Source organism: Falco biarmicus, chromosome 5, assembly GCF_023638135.1.
Source record: "Falco biarmicus isolate bFalBia1 chromosome 5, bFalBia1.pri, whole genome shotgun sequence".
NCBI lineage: Eukaryota > Metazoa > Chordata > Aves > Falconiformes > Falconidae > Falco > Falco biarmicus.
Window position 1 is genome coordinate 89440749 of NC_079292.1, and position 24619 is coordinate 89465367.

General features: G+C 42.2%; 1 protein-coding gene across 4 annotated transcripts in view; it reads right to left on the minus strand.

Annotated features, from left to right (window-relative positions):
• The window catches only part of GSK3B (glycogen synthase kinase 3 beta), a 157881-nt gene that overhangs the window by 68546 nt on the left and 64716 nt on the right, over positions 1-24619 (minus strand). For all 4 annotated transcript variants that reach the window (XM_056341507.1, XM_056341508.1, XM_056341505.1 and 1 more), the window contains exon 3: positions 1969-2052. In XM_056341507.1, coding sequence (XP_056197482.1) covers positions 1969-2052 — 84 coding nt within the window. The remainder of the gene's footprint in view (positions 1-1968; positions 2053-24619) is intronic.

Sequence of the window (24619 nt, forward strand, 5' to 3'; positions counted from 1 at the left end):
GAGAGAAGAGCAGAAAAGTAACATGAAAGAAAACTTCTCACTGAAGCATTAAGATTGCTAGTCATGGATAGAGGCCACATTTTTAAAAACAAAACTAGCATTGCTAAGAATCAGCCACGTGGAGTTGAAACAGCAAAGTGGAAAATCCAGTCTCAAGCTCAACACCAAGTTAAAGATTTCCAAAAGAGTTTTACTCAAGTTACTGTTACACAAAGGCTCCTGGAACAGCGTTCTTGGTAAGTTTTAACACTTCCACTGTTTACAAGAGGTTTCAAGCCATTAGATAAGGCAGATGTCTTCTGCTTGACCCATGGAATGCTAACTTCACTCTAGCCAAGTTACAAACTGGTTAAAAAGCAAACAAAACAAACAAAACCCCCAAACCAAGCCATACTTCACAGTATTTATTTTCTGGTACTCATGCTGCTTGAGGAATTTCTGGTTATATGCTAAACAAGTACAGTGTAATTTACAAAACTACACTGCACATCCAACAAAACAGCAATAGCCACATAACACTGGAAAAGCTCGCTATCACAAGGCAAGGGGAAGGAAGGAAGGGGAAGGGCTGATTCAGAAAAAAATAATAAAAAAAATTAATTCACATTTCTCCTTATTTCTGCAAATTGGTTTTGCAAGCTTTCCATTGGCAGAGACAAGGCACAGTGCCAGGTGCCCCCCAGGCACCTCTCGGAGAAGTAACATTCTCCAGTCATCCCTCTGTGCACTGCACCAGACTGCAGCGACCTGCTGCCAACAGCTTATCCTGGAGATGCCAGCTCCTTCTCTAGCTTCAAAGACCACGAAGTGGGTGGGTTGCTTCTCCATTCTGTTGACCCACTTCATGGTAACAGCAGTTAATAGCCTTCCAGTAGCTATCAGCTCTCATATACAGTCCTTTACAGCACTGTGGACCCATATGTACTGGCATCTGAACACAAGTAAGGATGTAATCCGCTTTAAAAAATGAAAAACTATAACACCCATATAAATATTCATATAAAATGCATAACAATTTATAACTATGTAAAAAAGATCAGAGGATGTTCAGAAGGTCATCTAGCCCATTTCCCCACCTCATAGCTTACATTAACTCCCACTTAGGCCAGAAGAACTCTTTTTTTGGTGTTTTGTGTTTTGTTTTGGTTTTGGGGTTTTTTTGGTGTTTTTTTTTTGGGGGGGGGGGGTGGGTGGGGGGGTGGGTGTTAATTTCATGGATGATGATGCATTAAGCATGAAGTTGGACCAGATGCTATCTTGAGGTCCATTTCATCCTTATTCTCCTATGACTCATAAAATGCTGATACATACATAGGCAAGGAAACCGTTATTACATCCCATTAAAATAAAACCCTGTAACCTCTTTCTAAAAAGCACAAGAAACCTTTATAACTAGACTGAAAGAAAACAGATAGCAGTGTCTATGACTTGAGATTTATTAAATCCAGCTATCTGATCCTTTTTCTGGAGCATAAGCATTTTGACAAATGATAAAATCACACAATCAGACATTATTCTTTCCTCTGGGCTTTGAAACTCAGCCTGTATATTGAACGGACACAGAAGGAAGGGGGACAGAAGCACACAGAGACAGAGTCTGGGAAAAGTCACATAAGTGCTTTAAATCCAGGATAGTTAACACTGAATACTAGAAAACATATCTGCATATATGGAAAGATAGTGCTAGAATGTGCAAATGAAGGCCAGCTGTGCTCCATCAAATTAAAAGTAGCAGTGAATATCCAAATCTGTTACGCTGTTGTTATGCTATACCAATAATACTACTCACAGTCCACACACTTACATACTGCAAAAGATTTGCTCAAACATGATCTGTTGGGCACCGCTCTAGCATTTTCTTGATGTTATCACGTCTCCTATCTTCACGCTCCTGTCTCTAGAAATTCAAACAGTTCAGTTATACCCCAAATGGTTACCTGGAGGCATTGCCTTGTTTTTTACTCTTACCTTCTCTCCACTAGAGTAGAAGAAATAACGCAATCGGACAATGTTACAATGATCCAACTTTCTCATAATCTGGAGCTCTCTGTTCTGAAACAAGAGAAAAGCAAACAATTAGAAAAACTCTTTTCTCACAATGTTACTGTAATGAACACCTTAATATACGGATACAGGAGCTGACGAACCAAAACAATTGAAGCTGGAAAGAGGTAAAAGCTTTCACACATTTATTAGTCTTTATTCCAATTATTTTGCCACCAAGAGTATCGACACCTTTGAGTACATTTTCTCTCTAGAGCAAAGGTCCACAAATCCATCACAAAATCCAAGAATTACCTACTTGCGTTACCAAAGTTTCAGTGGTAAAAGGCAAGACAACATTAACTTCCATTTTTATTTTCTGATCTTACAATAATACAATATATCATCCAGAATGGTTGGAAGCCTATCCCCCTTGAATACTGTAAAAACAATGTAAACAATGAAAAAGTAAACATAACATTTCCACCTACACACCTGCCCTGCTCCACACTGCAAAAGAGGTTTGTGATGGAAGATCATTTCCGTACCATTTTCTTTGCAACACCAACAAAACACACCTGAAACCGAGCAGGCAACTCGGTTCCCTCTTTTGTTCAACCAAAGTTTAGCCAACTTAGGCAGATAAAATAACAATGTTATTTTCCCATTTTGTATCAACCTAAAAAAGCTGTTAAAATAAATTCAGTTCACTATATGCGTGATAACCTGGGGACGTTACCGCAATATGCATTGTAACTGAGCCCTAACAAATGAGGGATCTTATAGCCTAACAGATAAAAATGAGTGAAATGTTTGTTTTTATTCATACCTGCAATTCAACAAGTAAAATTAGCACAGCTATGTTTGTTAACTTCACTCCACAGCTGTTGCTACATTACTCCTTTCTCCTATGGGCACATTTACACATCACACACAGTTTTTCCTTCCTCAACTACTCTACAGTTTGCAGCTTCAAAAATAGAAGCTATTCCAATTTTTACTTGCATCACAGGGTTGCTAATCACACATCTTAAGTAGCTAGGACCAATATACTAGACTAATACACTGATCCTACTAGAATCCTGGACAACTTCAGGAAATATTTGGGGAGAAAATTCTTCAGCCACCACACATTTTATACTTAAATGCATAAAGCAAACACCTACTTTGTGCGGTGCTGCTGTCAAAATGAGGATTTCATATTCTGTGTATCAGAGGGTCATGCACATTGCTTATCACCACAATTAAAGCTTAAGGAACTCCACAAGAACCACTGAGAGCTTCTAACGTGAACATGGCTATGAACTCCGCTTTTAAATCCTCTAAGCCACGTAGCCTTAAAAAAAAAAAAAAAAAAAAAAGGTGTTAAATAGGATGCAGTATCATTAATCCTATCATCCCTGCCACCCGCTGACTGGAAAAAAATACTTCAGTATTAGCCAGCTCTTTACAAACACGAGTGACATCTCACACAATTATCAGTTGGCGATTTGTCCAGTTAGTAGTTAACGAGAAAGCAAGTCCTTCCCTGGGCCTGCCCAGCCTCTGAACAGATTAAAGCCTAAGTCCGTTAGGTGTACACCAAGACAGGCCTATTCTGTCCTGAAGGATGAAGAGAGAAAGTAGGGAGAGACCTCTGAGGCTTTCAAGTATCTCCTGAAATCCTATGGAGTGAATTTGTGAAAGAGGAATACAGGTGTCACCACAACCTCATCAACATGCCTCACATCTCACAGAGAAAAGTGCTCTCCTGGTAGGAACAAGAGCTCAAATATTCTCCACTTTGACTTCTTTTTGATAGCATGTGATAAAGAATAACTATCTGGAGAATCGTGGCTGGGGTTCCTGTGACACATGGCACAGTTCAGACTTCAAACCAACAGAACGGCCTCATCCTCTCATCTCGTTTGGACAAGCAGCCACCACTGGCTCGGGGCGGCTCCCTGGGCCTTACAGCCTGGGCCGGATTTCAACCGGTCGAAGCAGGGATGGCTCTAGATCCCATCGGTCACCAAAACACAAATTATGACTAGAGATTGACTTCTCCAGTTGGCTTTTACAGTACTTAACGGTATTACTACAGCAGCGAACCTAACACCGACAGCTCCAGCATCTCAACCAAATTTCACCAGCAACTCACAGCATAACATAAAGCAATTAAATTCTTCCTTCTTTTCTCCCACTGGCTGCAACACAGGAACAATACCATTTATCTCATGGAATTACTGGAAAAAAACACAAATATACTAAACATTAATGCACAGTATTACTTCGGTGATAACTCTGCTAACTCCTTAAAATACCCATATATACTCTAAGTCAGGTTCTCGCTTCATGTTCTTTAGATAGTATGTATATGCTCATTGGATACACTGGGGTGGTGGTGGTGGGAAATCAACAGAAGTTATTCTAACGCTAGGTTGAAGTACTCTGGTATTTCATCCTAGCACAGGCACAGCCTGTGCCCACTTTGATGCCTTCCACTCCAATCCATCTCCTTCGGCTCTCATCCTGACCATCTGCTGCAGCTGCACAAACACTGCTTCAAGAGGTGCTAATATCAGGGATAACTCATAAACCAGTTACACAGTAACCTATATCTTGCATCCTGTGACTAGACAGAAGGAAACAAATTTAAATTATCATCTTAGTCAAACAGTCACCTCAGCCACCTTAAAACCAAGCTGACTTTTAATCACCACTCCCTGGTGGAGTTAAAACCAGAAATACTCGAACAGTTGCAAAACTCGAATTGGATGTGGCAGGGGAACAGCTACTGATGTTCACGTAACAGACTGACGCTTTAAAGAATTCATTTCTCCTTAGATGGATAAAGTAGTCTCACTCTACCATGTATTTCCCCTTTTTCACATTATAATGTGGACTATTAATTACCAGTGTACAAATGCACTGGGAGGTGGGGGGAATATCAGATTATAAGCAGGGAACCTTCAGTGAAGTGAACAGTGACAGATATCCCACACCAAGTACAAGAAAGAAAACACATGTCTAAATATAATGCAAACTAAAACCATTTCAGAACATGCTGATGAGAAAGGCTGACAGTGCATGACCCAAATACATGGTGGATGAAAACATAAAGCTCACGCTTATCCTTAACTCATCCTTTTTGTCTTCCAGGAGACATGGATGTAAAGTCAAAGGCTCAAAGAGGAAGGTATTCTTTCCTGTTCTCCCACCCATTCACATAAAGAGAAGGGTTTAGTTTTCTTACTGAATTCAGAGTCCCAGGCCTGGTAAGCACTGAAGAGTGCAGGCCAGTTTGCTTGTCCCATGCACCTGCAATCGACTGTCCCAGGGGTGGCAATACAGCCCTACCATCTGCCACGGACTGATCCGGACTGCACTGGAACAGGGTGAAGCTCTACAACACCCACAATATATTGATGGCATCATCATATGGGGCAATACAGCAGTAGAAGTCTTCGAGAAAGAGAAGAACACAGTTGAAATCCTTCTGAAAGCTGCTTTTACCAAAAAAGAAAGTAAGGTGAAGGCACTCACACAGGAGATCCAGTTTTTGGGAATAAGACAGCAAGACAGATGTCATGAGACCCCAATGGATGTGATCAACAAATAACAGCTATGTCTCCACCAACTAATAAGAAACACAGGCTTTCTTGGGCATTGTGGGGTTTTGGAGAATGCACACTCCAAATTACAGACTGATTGTAAGCCCTATCAGGTGACGCAGAAGAAGAATGATTTCAAATGGGGCCCCAAGCAATGACAAGCCTTTGAACAAATTAAACTGGATATAGCTCCGGCAGTAGCCCTTGGGCCAGTCTGGACTAGGCAGGATGCAAAAAAGTGCTCTACACTGCAGCCAGGGAGAATGGCCCTACCTCGAGCCTCTGGCAGAAGGCATTGGGGAGACTCGAGGTCAACCCCTTCAGCACCAGCCTCACCACAAGGGAGGACCCAGCAGACTTCTGTTCGCACCGAAACACAGAGCTCCTGCAGCACACAGTTCATGGCTTCTCAAAGGAACAATGGGACTACGTACACATTACTCAGCAAATTTCTGTTGCAGTTCGACTTCTTTATCTAAAACAGATTTCTTTATCCAGAAGGCAAGGGGCTGCTGACACACATAGAGAAGACTGCTTTAGTGGAAGGCTCAAACGCACTGGTACTAACTACTGAAGCAAACCCCACGTGACAAAACCCTGTTCATCACACTTGAAGACAACTTTCCCAGCCCAGACTGCCTGTATCTGTTCATTATATTGAAAAAACCTAGCTGCCCATCAAGGTTAAAGATTTGGTTGAAGATTGCCAAGACAACATCAGATTTATAACTTCAAAGCATAGCCAGTGGAGCTGATGCACAAAGACTCACGAAGCCTGCTCTCCAAAGTTACAATTGCAATCCCTCATAGCTGTGCTAATGCTGACATTGACATAAAACCACCAAAGCAAGATCACTTCTGCCTCACTACTTAGTCTGCTCTTCCAGATTAGGGTAACCATTGCCCCATCCCCCACACACACACTCTCCCTTCCCATCCAGAGATTTCTAGAGCTATGGAGTTTGCATTCATCAAGCTTAACCTGGATCTTTGCTTTTTTTTTTTTCCTTTTTCCCTTTTCCTCCTTTTTCGACCTGGTCCTTTTTTACAACAGGAGAAGAAATGACTGGATCATCAGCAATGATGCCTTATGGACTTGCAGCTTCCTGAACCAGACCACAGCAAAAGAAGGTGGAAGGTTTTGTACAGCTCATGTCAGCATGACATTATCAATATATACCCAATGAGATGTAGAAATATCACCTGGATCCAGATCAGAAGAGAATTCCTCAGAATTTCCTTAGCTAAAGGGCACACTAGTTTTTGCTACTTTTTTTTCTTCTGAAATACCTGTGTAAAGTCTCAACAAGGTTCTTTGAGGGTTATGTCTAAAGCAGATGAAATGGGAGAAATTAGAAATTTGTATTTTTGCCTTTTGTCACACCAAGGACATGACCTGGTCCTTGTGTATGTCTTGTCCTTTTAAGGGAGGTTATCTTTTTGATGGAAAGGCACGATAAGTTACCAATCTATTTCAACGAGCAACTGCAGCATCAGTCTTCTTGCTTAAGTAAGGTCAGCACTAAATTTTATTCTCATTTTTGCAATTTTTGAACTAATTTTTATTCTTCTTAGGGTAATACCTTCAAATGCTGGAGCAGAGTATCTTATGTTCTTCAATCGGGTTGGAAAAACAGAAAATGAAGAGTAATTGTCACATGAGCTCTGGCATTATAGATGGATAGAAGCATCAAAGGTAGATCCAAATTTCTCGGTATATACAATTGTCCTCTTGCACGTGTCATGTTTACAGCTTCCTTCCTCTTTTCCCCTGCTTCCATCAGTCTTCTCCATTCTACCATATTTCTTGTTCTACAGATTTTCCCACCGTGAAGAGCCAGACCAGGGAGCCACACGCAAAGCTGGGAAATAAACTAGTTTCTTGTGGCATGAAGGCAGTGATGAAGCAGCAAGGCATGCCTTTCCCCCCACCCCTGCTTCCATCTACTTGAACGGCCTGAATGACCAGCCACCCCCACTCGCCTTCACCCGCTGCACTGGGGAGCCTGCTTCAGAGAACAGGCTCAGGCTGAGACCTTCAGAGATTTAAAGTGTTTCCATACAGCAGGAAGAAGCCTCTTTATCCTGACCATCTCCCACCATAAGAAAAAGGATGGACTCTGAGCACAGGGCAGCAGGCGCATTACTGACAAAGGTCTTTCAATGGGATCCTAGCCATCTACACTCGATGCCTTGCGGAGACAGCTGCTTGCACAACATTTGAGCCATACCTCCTAGACTCAGCTTTGTAAGGCATACCGAGACAAAACACTCCAGATCACAGAGGAAGCCATCATACTCACCATCATCTGCCTGTGGTACAGAAACAGCACCTGACAATTCTCCAAGGGGTAGTAGGATCACCAAGACCAGCATATTTTCACTAACGTCATTACTAGAGCTCCAATCCTAGTATGTCTGGGTTATCCTAAGCTTAGTGGGACAGACTGCAAAATAAAAGCTGTGCCACCATCTCCGAAAGCTCCTGAAGCTGCCTGACCCATTCATCCCAAGGTGGCTTTCAAACACCGATCACAATGCTACTTTTGACACTGTTCTTGCTCTCAGCAAAAGTATTACAGAAATTATTCTATGGATCACAGAACTAGCTGCCTTTCACAGATACATGATAATTCAGGCATTTTACAGAAAAAAAAACCTAATTCCTACAATTTTCTGTATTTGCCCCAAGCTATCACGGAAATAAAAAGAAGTGCAAAAGGGACTTAACTACAGAAGCCTGGGCTGGGAATCTGCCCATGCCAGTCATCAATAGCTAGCCACCCATGACAAGCCCATTTTGTAGGCAAGCAATTTCAAGCAGAGATAAATGTCAACAGGGATCACAGTTTTCCTCATTTGCATTTGAGGCACAGATTAAGACGAAGCCCCAGTCTCCCTCTCCTGCCAGTCATGGCATATTTCCAAGACCAGCAGATCTAATTTGGGATGGTCTCCATTTTTAGCACACCTGTCAGTCTCAAATTCATACAATCACAACCTTTAATCCAGAAATACAAGACAAGATCAACAAGCAAATACTATTTAGTAAAATATCCGTATCCACAACGTAACAAGAGCTGTAATGCCACAACAACCACAACCCAGTTAGTGCTGGTCCATCGACAATTGTTAAATACTTGCAGCCCAGCAGGCCTAATGCACAGGTCAGAAAGTCCAGATATTACGTCCTGTTCCAGCCTCTACCCATGTGTACCATGTGCATGTGCATAGAAGCAGCTTTGAGGGTTAACATTTTGTAAAAGCACTTTGACTTCTATAATCCAAAAAGTCCTGGTGACAGAGATACAATACTATTATATTGGTAACATTCAGGGCTTCCTTAAGGAAGAAAGAAAAGAAAGAAAAAAAAATATCTGTGATAGCCATCAGCAGTTTACAGTACAAATATAAAACTGCTGCTTTAAACACTCACATGCCCTACTCGTTCCTTGCACCTCTGCCTGCCTGCCATTGACAGGAATCCCAGCCCTCACACAAGGGAAAACCCAGACGCCAAGTACCTCTGCAGCATGAGAACAACGAGCTCACAGGCACTGTGCCATGCAAGTGGGACGAGCAGAGGAAGCTGACAGGGGGTCCAAGACACAGAATGCCTCTGCATGCATTTCTGTGCAACTCAGCGAACTGCAGCTGTACCATGCTCTGCTTTACTACATAACTAAAAGCAATGCAAAGGCTCCAAACCCAGCTTCCTTTTGCTACCAAGTTTCACAGCGCTGCCAAACTTTCCACTATTTGTCCTCATCTAAAAATCTGACCGTTAAGATCCTGAAGCAACAAATGATGGAGATATGCAGCAGGGCTATGCTGCGAAGTGTTTCTGAAACACGGGCCTGCAAACACCCAGAGTCAGAGACACAAAACGCGTGCGTCAGCTGTATTCTAGCCAAAATTTATTACTGAGCACAGTGACCTTCAGCCCTGGCACGGGTACAGATCAGGGCAAAAAGCACCAGCTCCGAGCGCAGCAGCAGGCAGGACCTGCCTGCAGAGGCCAGTGGGCAGCGCGTGCTGGGCTGGAGCTGGGGCCAGGCCAGGGCAAGCCAAAGGCACAGGGTTCAGCCCAGCACAGGCAGGGCCACCAGCGCGCGCCCAACCTGCAAACCCCTGATTTATTACAGTTCAGCTGAAATTAAAGTGCAGGCAGGGGCAGCGAGAGAAAAAAAACATGCTTGAAACTAAAGCTCTAGAGTAATGACTGAAACAAAAAGTCACACAGCCATGGCAAAACGTGGGCAAGACTACATTAACCCCTTAAGAACTATAGAGATTTGAACCCCAACCACGCAGTAATTGGCGAGCTGACAGAAAGGTGTACGGGATGAAAATCTGAGATACCAACACACACCTTGTTTCCACCCTGTTAATACTTTTTATTTTATTACTGCCCACCAATAAACTTGAGCATGACATCCCTTCTCACAAAGGGACCACGTGCTTTGAACTTTCTAACTCTTCCCCAAGGCAGTCAGCAATGGCAAGTGCCATATTATGTCATCTCCAGCCTGCTTTTGCCAGTGCAGGACACAGTCCCTAAGCAGAAAACTTAAGCCTCGTACAACTATTACACAGAGTTTCCTATAACTGGAGACAGAAATGGCTTATTTGTGCTCTTAAAAGAACATACAACAAGCCTCAATCTCTTGAGAGAACAGAAGAAAAATTATGGCTCTTCTTTCATTTCCTCCCTGTATCTCAGCAGTTAATTGAAGGGTGGAAGCCAAATTCTTCGCTAGCTTGTCACTGCCTCTTTGAATGGAAGTGGAGTTTGAGAGCCTCTCAGAGGCTTAATACCATCTCTAAATTCCTGCCAGCTCAGGAAGCTCGAGACTAAACTTGGAACGCAAACTGATTTCCAGCATCATGTCACTTCTAGACCACAACCTGAAATTCACTTAGTCATTTTCAAGCAGTTGTTTCAAACAAGGTCAAGTCTACATTTCAGTTCTACAGCATCTACTGTCCTCTGCCACTGGCGAGTCCAGATGGACCAGGAATCACAGTGTACCCAAGATCAGAGTCAGAAAAACAGAACTAGGTCTGAAACTCAGAGAGATGGTTCAAGTCCATTATAACAATGAAATGAAGTGCAGAAGGAGAATAATTGAAAGGAAAAGTACTTTCTAAAAGGCAGCCCTGTGCTTTCAGAGATAATAGCCTTCCTTTTTCAGTGGTAGCACAGAGAACCTCTGTTGAAAAACTCTTACAGTAAATATCATTCTCTTGTCATAGAAACAGCAGATGGATTTTTCCTCATGTTTTGATTTTTAACTCTTCAGCTAGGAAGAAGAAAGTAAGTACAGGAATGCCTATAACATCAGTCCTCAGGGACTCTGCAACATCCATAGAAATGTACACCTGCAATCACAACCGGAACAGGTTGCAATTAATCTATTAATCAAATAAGTTCCAATCTCCCACAGGCATAAGACATTTGCTGGGTTGCTAATCACTATGTTATTAAACATTAATGAAATGCTTTATTACTCTTGGCCTTCTCTTCTTACATATGATACAGCAGATGTTTCATACAGACAGTTTCCAAAGGACTTGCAAAACAAAAGTAATTCCTCCTCACCCTCCAAAAAATTTATTTATTAATTTAGGGAACAGACAAGCACTGCCTCCAATGTTTATTTTTCCTTTGTCTCATGACTATTACTACATGACACTAAGATGTCTGATGCTGTAAGTCATGAGGGGCTCTTAATTTTCAATCCAAATGAAAATTTCTGACTCCCTAAGACCTTGGAGGAAACATTCAAATCAGAAGGACACGCGAAAGGGAAACGACAGGTGAAGACCGAGCAGGGAGCAAAGAGAGAGTGGAACTGGCAAGTGGAATTAGCTGCCTGCAGATGATTATTTGCCAAGCAGAATTAAATCTTCCAGAAGTATGAGTCTTAATAATGAGCTCCCAGATGACCAAGCTTTTAAAAGGTTAAACATTCCCTGCTGAATTCAGAGGGATACTGGGCAGTTCCTCCTCTGGGCTTGGGGGAATGGGAAAGGAAATTGGCTCCAGCTCCAGCAGTGAAGTTAAAATAGGGATGTACACTCCTTACCTGACACACATATACAATAAGCCCTTCCTCCCAAATTCCTGGTGGGTTCCCCACACCCTGGTTCAGTAAGTTTGTTGTAAGCAAATAAAACAGTAACTAATGAATGCTGATAATCTAAAACTACGACGTGTGAACATCAGGTCTAAGATAAGCGTAAAATAATAAAATACCCTACCAAATTTCAAATGATAGCCACACAATCCTCAGAATGTTTCAACACTCGTTCTTCAGTTTTATGTATAAAAACAGTTCAAGCTTCCCCAAATATAGATCTTCATATTAAAAGGCAGCAGTACAACCTTCTGGTAGCTGCAAGATAATTTCACCAGTTGACCTTTGCTAGACACAATACATCTACCACACACTTTAAAGGGAAAGTCAACTATGTCAAAGTACAAATCCACTACAAGCTACTGGAAGAGTTAGTGTTTGAGTTTGATAAAACAGGTTATCAGACTTCTTGCTTGAGGGTTTTTTCCTTAGTCAGCACTAGTGCTTTTCGAACACTGTCCCATTTTTCATGAAATCATTTCCTCAGGCTAAAGGGTGTCACAGCACTGAAATGAAAAGATTAGGAAATCTTCACATTCACTTCTAGCCTAAATTGCCCCAAAAGAAAGCGTACAGATGAGTAAGTTTCAGTAACTATTTGCATAGCAAAGTGTAGGGTTTCATGACAAATTTTAAAAGCAGAGACACCGCACTATCATTAGATTCACCACTGAGTCACACTAAAAAGTAACAGGGAATTCTGAAAGAAAGAAAGGAGCAGAGAGGAATGACTTCATGTCAGGTGAGCACCATGGATTTAAAGCGGGCACGTTAACCACATTCCGTAAGACTACACTACAGTCTCACAGGCTTCCAATCTCAGTTTCCCAAGGACCAGGTCCAGCTGGACCACCGCAGGGCAAGGGCAACCTAACTCCCATGAGGCCCAGTCCTTCCCCCAGGATCTGCGAAGACCTAGGAATGTTATGGACTCAGTTGTTCCCTTTTCTGACTGGGATTAGGACAGCTCTGAATTCAAGCCTACCCCAGGGTAAGTGTCACAACCAATGTCTTAGGAATATGTTGCAATGCGAATCAGCCTCCAGGCCCTAAATCATGAACAGCAGCTGCTTAAACTCGCAGAGCAGAGGTAGCCCTCCACACCCAGCTGCCCACCCTACCCTTCTGGGTGCTGCTGTCCCTGCAGCTAGGACACCTGGGTGGCTCCTCAGACACCACCTGATTCACCAACTTGCCACTCAAGTCACAGAACTTACAGAAATAGAGTTCAATGCATACACTAAGGTGCAAACTGTGTTGGTTCAAGAGCTGATGCACAGCCACTTTGATTTTTTTGCTGCAGGGGCAGCAAGTGCAATAGCCACCCCACCTGCCACTGCCCACAAATCTTCTCTCTCCAGCTCTTTGAAGCATCCACTCGCTGGCCTCATTGTCAGATACCTGGGCACAACTACAGGGTTGATGCTAAATCAGCAAGTTTTCAGGAAAGGAAAAACAAAAACCTGAAGTTTTTGCCAAGAACTTGGACAGTAGCAACACTGCCACTGTATAAAAAGGGTACAGCTGCAGTAGCATCCTGGCTTCTACCTTACTTCCAGAATAGAAAAAGAACTTGCACAAAACTCTGTAGCAAGTAAACAGAAGGAGAACTGGTGAAAACAAGAGACTGAGGAGACAAAGACAACCTGGTCAGGCCAATTATCTTGGCACCACATCACCCAACAGGTCAACAGCAGCCATCACCTGATGCTTCCAAGGAAGGCTCAAAAAAGCTTAGTTCCTAGTTGTCAGTGACCCTAATGGACATTCAACCTCTCTTACTGAACTTGTGCACAATTTTTAAATAGGCATTTGTAAAACCGAAGAGACTCAATGACTTTGTGACACTGTGTGTAGTCAATCACATAAATCACACTGGAAAACATTTCCTACCTCAACTACCACCTTTTCAATGGACTACACAGGCTTTGTGTTTAACACACAGTACTACAAGGAGATTCTTATAAGGTAACTTCATTAAAACATCCACTGTTACTAGTAGCGGAAGTTGCAAGACCTTTCAATGACCTTACCACATACTTTCCACTGCAAGATCTCTTTTCCATGGTTTAAGGAGGTCTCCCACTGCATACATCACGCAGAACAGACATGCTGTGGGTATGACCTGGAGCTGAGTAACAAAAGGAGATTTTGTTTTTAGGACCCTTGCCTCATTTGTTGTAAAAGGGAAAAGCTCTGCAATAGATAAGGTGAGGAACTGCGGAAACAGCAGGAATGGTCTTTTCTCAGTCATAGCACTTTAAGATGTTGTATTGTGAAAAACGGACCTGAATTTACCACTAGTAGACAGAATAATGCACGTTAACAGGTTTATCCAGGAAGCCGTTATGTGTGTTTTACTCTGCCCAACTCAGTATTCTGAAGTATCGAGTGATCAAGTACAGATGAGAGGGATCAACACAACCACTGACATGCATACCTGTGAAAAAGCCAGAAGTGGCCTCTTTGGTCCTATATCCACTACACAAACAGATTCCCTGATGTCTGCACTTTAGAAGTCACATGAGGAGATAGAACGTGAGATAACCAAAACAGGCACCTGTTTTGGCCCAAGGTATCTCGCAAACTTCACCAGCAGTGAGATGAGACTGGCTTGCAACCTCTGCATGCTAGCTCGTTGCTCACCAGTTGTCCTGCTTGCCCAAGCATGGAATTTTACCTACACCAAATTCAAACTATGCACAATCAGGTAGAAAATGTGCAGTTTTGATTAGATGGAAGAAATTGTTAAGTATTTCTGTTCAGAAATGTTCAGAAAGCTAGATACATTCAGAGGTACTAGGAACATCAGAATTGGTGACATCCAGCTGCCAAATGAGCTAGGCCCATTGTCACCCCCCAGGTTGTTTCTGAAGGACCCTGACTATGCCCATGAAACAATCATCAAGTATCTCTTGAACACTGGGTAGCTTCCAGTGGAACCAAAAGCCTTTTAAGGGCTGCTGTACCACTTTCGAGATCACAATGCTCCAGATGGGACGAACTAGTGACTCACTCCACAAGGAAGCCCTTGCTGTGCTAGCAATGTTACGGTGCACCTTTGATAAAATTTGTTCACAAAGATGACTTGAAAGACTAAACACAAAGTTTTTAAACCATCAACCTACTGCTACCTAAAGCAGTCAAGATAATCACAAATTACAGTTTCCAGGCCCAAATACAACAGTGCATCTCCGTGCTAAAGCTTTTTTCCTCAAGACTTTTAATTCTCTGCTTGATACATTCTCTTTCCTGCCCTGATATTGAAGAGTATAAAAACACCAGCAAACCCCATCTCTTCCTATCATTTACTTGGTTTTTGAGAAACATGCGTTAGAACAACCAAGGCATTAACATTTACAATAGTAACAGCAAAGTTTGGTTTATGCCCACTTGAAGGAAGTGAGACCTACCTTTCACCTTTATCAAACATAGCACACTTCATTGGGCTACGAGTCGGGGCCTACCTTCTTCTGAAGCACCTCTTAAACCCAAGGATTAGGCATTATCTAATACTTCCATGAGAAATCATAGCAAAGGCACTGAATTCAATTTGAATCGGCACCTCCCATAAGTCATCTGCCTACAGCGAGTCTTTAACAGACAAAGAAAACACTGTGCAGCTTTCCTAAGCGGTACAGCACTGAAGAGGATGCTCGGAAGTTTCAACGTTTTCCTAAAATCCAGCTGCATTGAAGAGCAGCCAGAAACACCTATCCAGCTGAAGTGATGGAACCTGCACAGGACCAGCTCTCAAATTACATTCTCCTCAGCTCAGGAGTACTACAGCTTTACTCCACAGCCACAGATAACCAACCAGAGCTGCTGTACGGGAAGAGGGTCAAAGCATATGTGAATCAAGATGGGTTCTAGCTGTTTCTGAGAAGCTGAAATTAATCCTGTGTTGGGGCGGGGGCAGGGGGAAGCTTAAAGACAAGTTAAATACAGGTGCTCTACTACCCATTTCCACACAGAATGCTTGTTATTGCCAGTTTTATAAGCTTGAAAAACTAAACTTGCTCCATAGTATTTCATGTGTATTCCTCGTGAACATTTGAAAATTCTGAACTTTTTCTCTTCACATTGAAAAAAATTACAGGATTAACCCCCCCAGATGACTACAAGCCAATGGAAACGTAACTGATCTCAATCTCCCTTTAAGATTTTGTTTTACTATATTTCATGGACTATTTATAATTGTGTATTTTAGAAGTGGGGAAGCAAGATATGAAACCTATTACCCCAGTAAGCTATAATTTAATCCAGTTTTAAGCAACTGAGAGTATCTTGCACTTCACAGTACCTCATGTCATCGGAACAAGCAGCTGCTAAAAGCTGGTGCTCAAGAAAATGCAGGCTATAAAAGTGTGTCTGGTTATCAGAAGTGAATAGAACAGGGATTTAATGCCAGCAGCTTCATCTAACTATTGAGAGTTAGTCTCTGCAGATCAAGACCAACCGTCACAGGAGCAAGGCTTGCAATATTGCTCTTTGCAGCCAGAGCAGACATGGGTTTTAGCAAGAGAGCTCCCAGGAGAGCCCCCAGTGACAGGAGCATTAAGCAGGAACATACTCACTGAAAACGCAAATATTTCTACAGAATTGTGCCTTTCGAGTTGAATTCATTTCCTCGCCCCACCCCTGACCAGTGTACAATGCTCTTCCACATTTTGTTGAAATCAAGCTCTGTGCAAAGGGTGCCAAAACCATTTTGCATTCAAAATCCCAACAGCATGAAATCATGAAGAGTTACTTTCTGTGGAGAACATGGTACTGCCTGCTTATGTAGGCATGGTCCCTACACATTCTAGCATGCTGCACACAGGGTTAGCTTGAGACAGAGCCACCGTATCTTGAGCTATATTTACATTCAAGGAAATTTAATTACAATAATTTTAAAGGTGAATCACTTAAAATTTCAACAGTGTTTAGCTGGACAGCTGGATTTAGAAGGGTCTCAACCAAACTTAATTCACAGAACCGTAGAATGGTCTGGGTTCAAAGGGACCTTAAAAGACCCGCTAGGTTCCACCCTCCTGCCATGGGCAGGGACACCTTCCACTAGAGCAGGTTGCTCCAAGCCCCGTCCAACCTGGCCCTGAGCACTGCCAGGGATGGGGCACCCACAGCTGCTCTGGGCAGCCTGTGCCAGCACCTCACCACCCTCACAGTAAAGAATTTCTTTCTAATATCTGATCTAAATCTACCCTCTTCTAGTTAAAAGCCACTACCCCTTGTCCTATCACTCATGCCTATGAAAAAGGCTGTCTTCACCTTTCTTGCAGGCCCCCGTTAGGAAGGCTGCTCTAAGGTCTCCTCTGAGCTTTCTCTTCTTGCAGCTGAACAACCCTAGCTCTCACAGGGAAGGTGCTCCAGCCTCTCTGATCAGATCTTCCTGGCCTCCTCTGGGCTGGCTCCCACAGGTCCATGTCCTTACGCTGGGGGCCCCAGAGCCGAGCGCAGCGCTGCAGCTGGGGCCTCATGACACAGAGCAGAGGGGCAGAATCCCCTCCCTCGACCTGCTGGCCATGCTGCTTTTGATGTAACTCAGGATACAGTTGGCCATCTGGGCTTCTAGTGGACATTGCTGGGTCACGTTGAGCTGCTTGTCCACCAGCACCTTCCAATCTTTCTCCTCAGGACTGCTCCCAATCTGTCCTCCACCCAGGCTGTATTTGTGCTTGGGATTACCTCAACCATGCTGGGTCTTGCACTTGGCCTTGTTGAACTTCATGAGATTCACACAGGCCCATCTCTCCAGCCTGTCAAGGTCCTTCTGGATGGCACCCCTTCCCTGTGGCATGTCTACGGCACCACACAGCTTGGTGTTGACTGCAAACTTGCTGAGGGTGCACTCTTAAGAAGTCACCTACAGGCTCATTACCCAGAAGCAGATCCATACAGACAAGCCAGTAGGACAGGATGCCACAGCCCTGTGCTTCACTAGGAAGGGACTTTCTACTACCATCTGCACACAGCGCTGTACATCTGCGCCGGGTACACACTGTTCCCACTAGCAAGGCGGACCCTTTCAAAGAGATACTCATCAGGTTAGCTCCAAACAAGAGTCCTTGCACTGTTTATCCTTCCTGCTAATTGATGGCCTTCGTGCTGCCACAGAAATTGCTCAATGAGTACACCGACTCTGTTATGCCTCCAACACTCCAGGCAACCCTCACCATGCACTAGTTTTCCTATGTCTCATACTACTTTCTTGTCCTACTAGATCTGTGAGCCCTATGTGAAAGTAGATAACCTTTATGCCTGTTATGCAGTTACAGAAGCAGAGTCATTGTCTATCAGAAAATATACTATATTATCTACAAACCATGTTCTTTTTTTGCCCTTTACCAAGTTATGTTGACTTTTCAGAAAAAAAAACCAGAAGTATACATTGTACCAATTTCTTTACTACTTGCTCTGGCTCTTCAAACACTGACTCCAATCTCCTACCTGTGGTTTCCAGCACACTGGGGAAAGAGCATTTCTATTTCATATGCTCTCACGCTGCTGCTTTTGCAGCTATCTAAATGATAAGTGAATAGTGTTAATAATCCCAGCGTAATCAAGGAAGCCCAAGGTCTCACAGACAGACAATTCTAGTACAGGTTACTGTGATGTTGCACTAACAGAAGACTCTAACTGAGAAAGAGTATACCGTTACTTTTTTAAAACTACAGAGCTTCTAATATCATTGCCTCGACTAAAAATTATCAGCTCTTGCTACCTTCTAATTTTACAACTCAGAATTGCTCACTATTTATAAAACATGTTCAGCAGAGCACCACAAATAAAAACAGTAAGTATTTATACATATTTTCAGGAATTCTTCAGAAGTCTGTGCTCACCTCAGATCTCCTGCTCTACATCTTGTTATTCCTTGTCAGTCTTAATCTGAAATGTGCTCACACAGTTGCTCAACATCAGAAAGCAAAGCAAGTGCATCCATGTAAGGCACTGAACTGAATCCTTCCAGTGTCGCAGCACTAAACTCCAAAGTGCTCATTTCCACACTCACACACTTACTACACATCTTTTTTAAATTTGCATCTATTATTTACCAGTAAAACCGAACTCTTCCACTAAGGCACCTTACCAGGTCCACGCAGATAACATGAACATCCACTATGAACTTTAGCAAACAAAAAAGCAATGAAAAAATCTGCCTCACAGCAAGAGCAAAGTGACTGGTGGACAGCACAGCTGGGAGGTCAGGAAGAAGTATGCATGTCCCACCACAACACTCAGAGGAGCTGCACTGTCCCTTCTCAGAGACTAAGTAGCCTGCAACAAATAATTTAATTTATAATCAATCAACATGCTTGCACTGTTACACTCATCTGCTGTAAATGAGATGCCTGTTTTCAAGTCCCCAAAACTTGGTACAACCTTTATGACTCATGTGTCTGATGACATAAACTAAGATGAATGCACAAGGGCCTGCAAACTCAGTCTGATAAACAGATCTTTGGACAAATGTTCAAATGAAGAAACAGAAGCAGATTAATCTTTAAAAAAAGACATCAAGTCAGATATTCTGTCTCCATCCTCACATGATTAAAATTTAGGGAGGAAAACACATTCTAGCTCTCTGTGACGGAGTGCCTTTTGAATTTAAAAAAAATAATTAAAATTAGATCCAGCTGTTTTTACATATGGCAATGCAATGCTTCAGTGATTCAGACTGGATGTTTGTATTTTGGCTAGTTAGCTCAGCACTAAGCAGTCTAATCACCAGTCCTGAGCTTTCAAAGGAACATCACAAATTAAGAGGAGAAATGAGCACCTTTGTTGGCCTGTAACAATTAGACCTGGCTTCAGATTTTAGAAGAACTACAGAACATAGATGTATGTAGTCTGGGTATTTGCATCATGACACATACAGGAGCCTTCATTACTCATCCCAGTTCACTATACCAGGCACTACATAAACAAAAACCCACCCTGAAGAAAGCAGACTGCATTCTACTTAAAAGTCTGTAACGTATATTTAACATTACAATAAACATCACACTCACACTTCACCTTAGAGAGGGAGTGTGTGTCCCTTCCTTGCTCCTACCAAAAAAACAGTACAAATACACGACCACCTCTTTATTGACATCACTCCTTATATTTTAAAACAAGTATCAACTCGGCACCAAAGCATCAAGCACTATAATCAGAATTTTCCTTAATGGAGTTAAGTTGCTCATTACTTTTCCAGAAATATTTCTTATTTTGAGTTATTACATGATACAGCTCTTAAAAGCTTCAGTTTTACTTCCTGCAGTAGATCACACAGGAGTCTAGGCCATCCAACAAAACCCCAGCCTCCACTAGAGCCTTTAAATTTAGTCTTGAGAACCTTATGCCAAATTTCACTGCATAACGCAGACAGAAATGTGAGGGAAAAACCCAAAGCAGGACATAAAGCCAAAACAATCTTTACTCAAAAACATGCAATGTAAAGTAGCAGAAAAGGAATTCCTTGTATCATGTAGGCTAACAATAATGGTGTTGGTCATCACATCTCACCTTCCCAGTCATTCCAGGGAGCAGGAAGTATCCAAGTCATCGGAAAAAAACCAGCAGAGTTGCTAGTTCTAGTGTGAAGTGCCTGTCTCTGCGCTACAGATACTTGACAAAACACTTCAAATAGCTTCCTTTTACTATTTTCCCATGTCTTGGTACCACCTTTCAGAGCAGGAATGGGCAGTGCACATTGCTTTTAGTATCAAAGAAAATAATCAATTCTACAGCTCTTGAAGCTTTGAAAATTTCCCATAAGCAGCATGCCAGTTGGTTCCAAAACGTCAGGCCTACTCAAGAAAACAAAGTGCCAATCAAAAATTATTCCAATTTCCACATTTCCTTAAACCTTCCTCATTTTCTTTGCTGAATTTGAGTTAGCCCTCTTCAAGGATAATAAAAAATGCAGCTCATTTACAAGGTTTTAAACAAAACCAAAAGGGCTGAACTACAAGGCACTGGTTGGAAGGCACAGCACAGCTGTCTCTGTGACACATGAATAAAAAGATCTGTCCCTCCTCTTTGCTTCAGGAAGCCTCCACTGAGCCGCTGGTGGATTTCCTCTGTCCTTCCCGAGTCTTGCATTTCAGCAGTTATCCCTTCTTTCCCCTCAAGTATATAGTTACCACAGCAGAATATTTGAATAAAGCACAAATACTGAGATCAAAAAGGACTCACATTTTGCCACCACCTGATTTAGCAGCTGAGTATTTTAAAGAAAAATCTGCATTCACCAGCAAAAATTGAAGGCAATTTATTTGATGATATATTCTAATCATGCTGTAAGAAGGGTGCGTAGCACCAAAGATAATTTAACCAAGTAAGAGTGAAGTAAGCAAGTGAGAGCCACAGGCACATAATGCTGCTAGACATAGAAAGTGTTTATGCTAAATCTTCCGTAGCCAGGCAATCTCATGCTGTGGGACTTGTAAAAGAGAATACACAACGGTACAACAAAAAGCCTTGAAGTAACAACTGCATGCACCGAACATCCACATAGTCTCAAAAAGCACCATTTTTATCTCAACAAGCATCAGCTAATCTTCTATTTATACCCTACACAATACTTTTCTCCTTAACTATGAGACAGGTGTAGAAGGCTCCCACTGGGACATCATTTCCACCCAACATTCACTTTAATACCCATGCTCTATATAGCAGCAGCATCACCCAGCTCTCAGGAGCATTAGATGTGCCTACCCCTCTCAGCTAGAACTGCAAGATGAAAAAAACCTAATCTAGCTTAGAATTTACGTATGACCTCATGCAGCAGTGTATCACTAAATCCCTGAGCCTCAGAAGGACTTCAGAAATTTCACTGTGCCTTTTCTCTTTTTAAACAACCAAGTTTAGGCTGTGTTCACAAAGCAAAGAGCAGCAGCCCTTGACTGTCCACTTCCAACCAGCTGTGCACTTAGAAAGGCTAGTAAGGGGGTACCTGTGGCAGCCATTAAATACTTTATTTTAAAATGAGAATAGCAAGATCTGCTCCACCAGCCCATAATCTGCCAATTTCAGAGATGCATATCCAATGTGAGGATATATTCTCAGGCAAAGATATACAGTTTTCATGGTAACACTCCACAATGGCTACCACAGATCTTTCCATAAAACACCACGTCCACACTTTTCACAACTGTTTTTGACCACCAGCACAGCACCCCAAAAATGAAGAACGTTGAAGTCAGCTTTCACCTCAGTTACACAGACCTATACATGCCACAAACAAGGCTCTCCCTAAAGTAAAACTTTGATTTACAAATGTGAACAATAAAAAGGTTATCCCTACTGCATGCAGAATTACTGGTATTCTATACCAGTCCTTCTCAGGCACTTAGGCAGCAAAGTCATAAAGTCAAAGGAAAGTGTCTTTCAAAAATGGAATTTAATTTGATCAGGAATTCTGCATCATCTTCAACTCCACTCTCACAGCTATAGCACGCTGTCAGTATATGGCAGAGTTACAGCTATTTATGTGCTTTAAGCTACACATTTCCATACCTTAATGGGTTTGGAATTCATTTAAACCGTAATCTTCATTCTGAATGTCATTATTTCAGAATAGCATTCCTACAATGTTACTCTTTTTTAACCTCTATGTCTCAAAGCAGTCTCCAGCTTAATTTAGGAATATATATGGAATATATATTTCATGGAATGTATATGTATTTCACGAACATCAGACATGAACTCACTTCCTCTAGCAGACATGAGAGACAACAGGAAAAAAACCAAAGCATTATTACAGCAGCTTTATGAGCTATATGGACCAGTGGGGCAAAAGACTTAATAAATTTAATCTATTTTAAGGTTCCTTTCGTTTGTCAGTAGATTCACATAGGAAGACAGGTTTAATTTTAGTCTCAAGTTATGCACTAGAAGTGGATGAGAAGAGAGAAAATTGACCGCTAACAGCTATCTTGTTTAAATCCTATCTTTGGTCCTAGTCCAGGGAGTACCACAGAAAAACTTGTGGAAATAGAAAAGCTCAAAATCCAAAATAAATGCGCCACTTGAACTGTGGCATGTATCTACGCAAACGCCTCATGCTAGCATGCAAGAGCTAGGGGGGAAAAAACCCCAAGGCCTCTTTTGACCCCTCCCTTTTCAAAGAACACATTCTGATGGGAGATATTTCCCTACCAACATGTGGAAACATTTCTACACACACACGCAGCCACGTCTGCAGATGAAGAGCACCTCCTCCTCCTCCTCCCCAGGCCATCTGCAGCTGTATGACACTGCATTCCCTGGGCAGCAATTTTCAGTCCAACTCCCCAGCTAAAAAAAGAAAACTGAAACCAGTGCCCTTAATACAAACTCCAACTCATCTCCACATGCCAAACTGAAGACCTATTTTGCATTAACACCTATTAGACATCCAATTCATTTGTCAGATTAGAAAACATCTGTTGAAAGAGTCATAACACAACCACATATAACATTATTATATAGGACTTTAACAAAATACAAAGTGAAGAAGATGCTTCTTATCCTTCTTACATCTCTTCTAGGTCACAAAAGTACATCCAGGGAGGTTTCAGCTGGTACAACCAACAGTACCCTGCTTACTTCAAAGACTGCCAAAAGCAAAGCTAAACAGATTTTTGGCTCGCTAGCAAAACTCCCTGTTTGAGAAAATCGGAAAATGGAATGAAATACAAGGTTGTGAGTGAGAACTCGCGCATCTACCCAGCCTTTTTAGTGTGCTGTGAACAGACAGGCACTGCAACTGCAATTACAGCCAAACGACAGAACCAGCTCTGATAAGTCTCCTGAAAGCTAGCTTGACAAATCAAGTACTGCTACAAGAAATGCTATTATCTTGGTAAACATCTCTGATAATCTGGCTAAGCTAAGACGGACCAGAGCTACAAATCTGGCCTCTGCACAAGAGTTAAAGCACAGACTTGAAGAACTCTCTGGAACTGAACATAGCCCTGCAGCTCTTTGGAAGATGGAAAAATATTCTGAACACATGCCCAGGCATCTCCCATTCTGCAAATCCTATCTGATAGCCTCAGTCTTCCAGAGGGACTGCATCCTAGACTAGATGGATAAACAACTAGAGGGATAGTTTTGAAGAGGCTTTGAGTCAGGCTCAATTATCTTCCTCCTGCTAGTTTTACAGAAGCTTGTAATATTTGCTAATGTCACTGGAAAATATTTCCAACCTTCTTTCCCCACTTGCGATACAAACACAAGCCATCAAATTAAACTAGTCAGAAGAAACAACTGTTGTTCCAGGTGCTCTTTCTAGCTATTTAACAATAAAATTAAGGCATCCTTTTAAAAAGAGTGCCACCTCCATAATGGTCTTATAAACAGTGATTCACTGTTCCTCAGATCTTCAAAGTAGCTAAGATGTGCAAGTCCTCAAAGACTTAAAAGAAATGCGCTTAAGTGTTATTATTTCTCACTGCCATGTCTTTCCTTTGTGACTTTTTATCCCACGAGTGCTTCCAACTCAAGTGAGATAGGGTAAACAAAAAAGACATTCTTTTGAGAAAAGGCCTTACACATTTATGTTTGAATATTCCACAATCCTTAGAAATAGAGATATAAGCGCGCTCAGCTAGCTCACACACAGAGATTACATTAACAAAGAAAGTGTAGCCCTTGCTTCAGTGGAAACCTGTACAGATGACAAGAGGTCACAGGGAAAGATGATCAAGAATACACCAGAGCAGGTCCAGCCTCTACATTGTATTCAAGCCTTAAAACACTGACTTAAGATGAAGACAGCGTTAATTCTAAACCTCTGTGATAACTTCCAGTTGCTTCTCTAGAAAGGGGTAGTGGGACACCGTGTGCTTCAAAGGATCTACAGGTCAGGCACATACAAAGGAAGTCAGAGTTCTATGTGGTATCATAGTTTTCAGCAGCGATGAC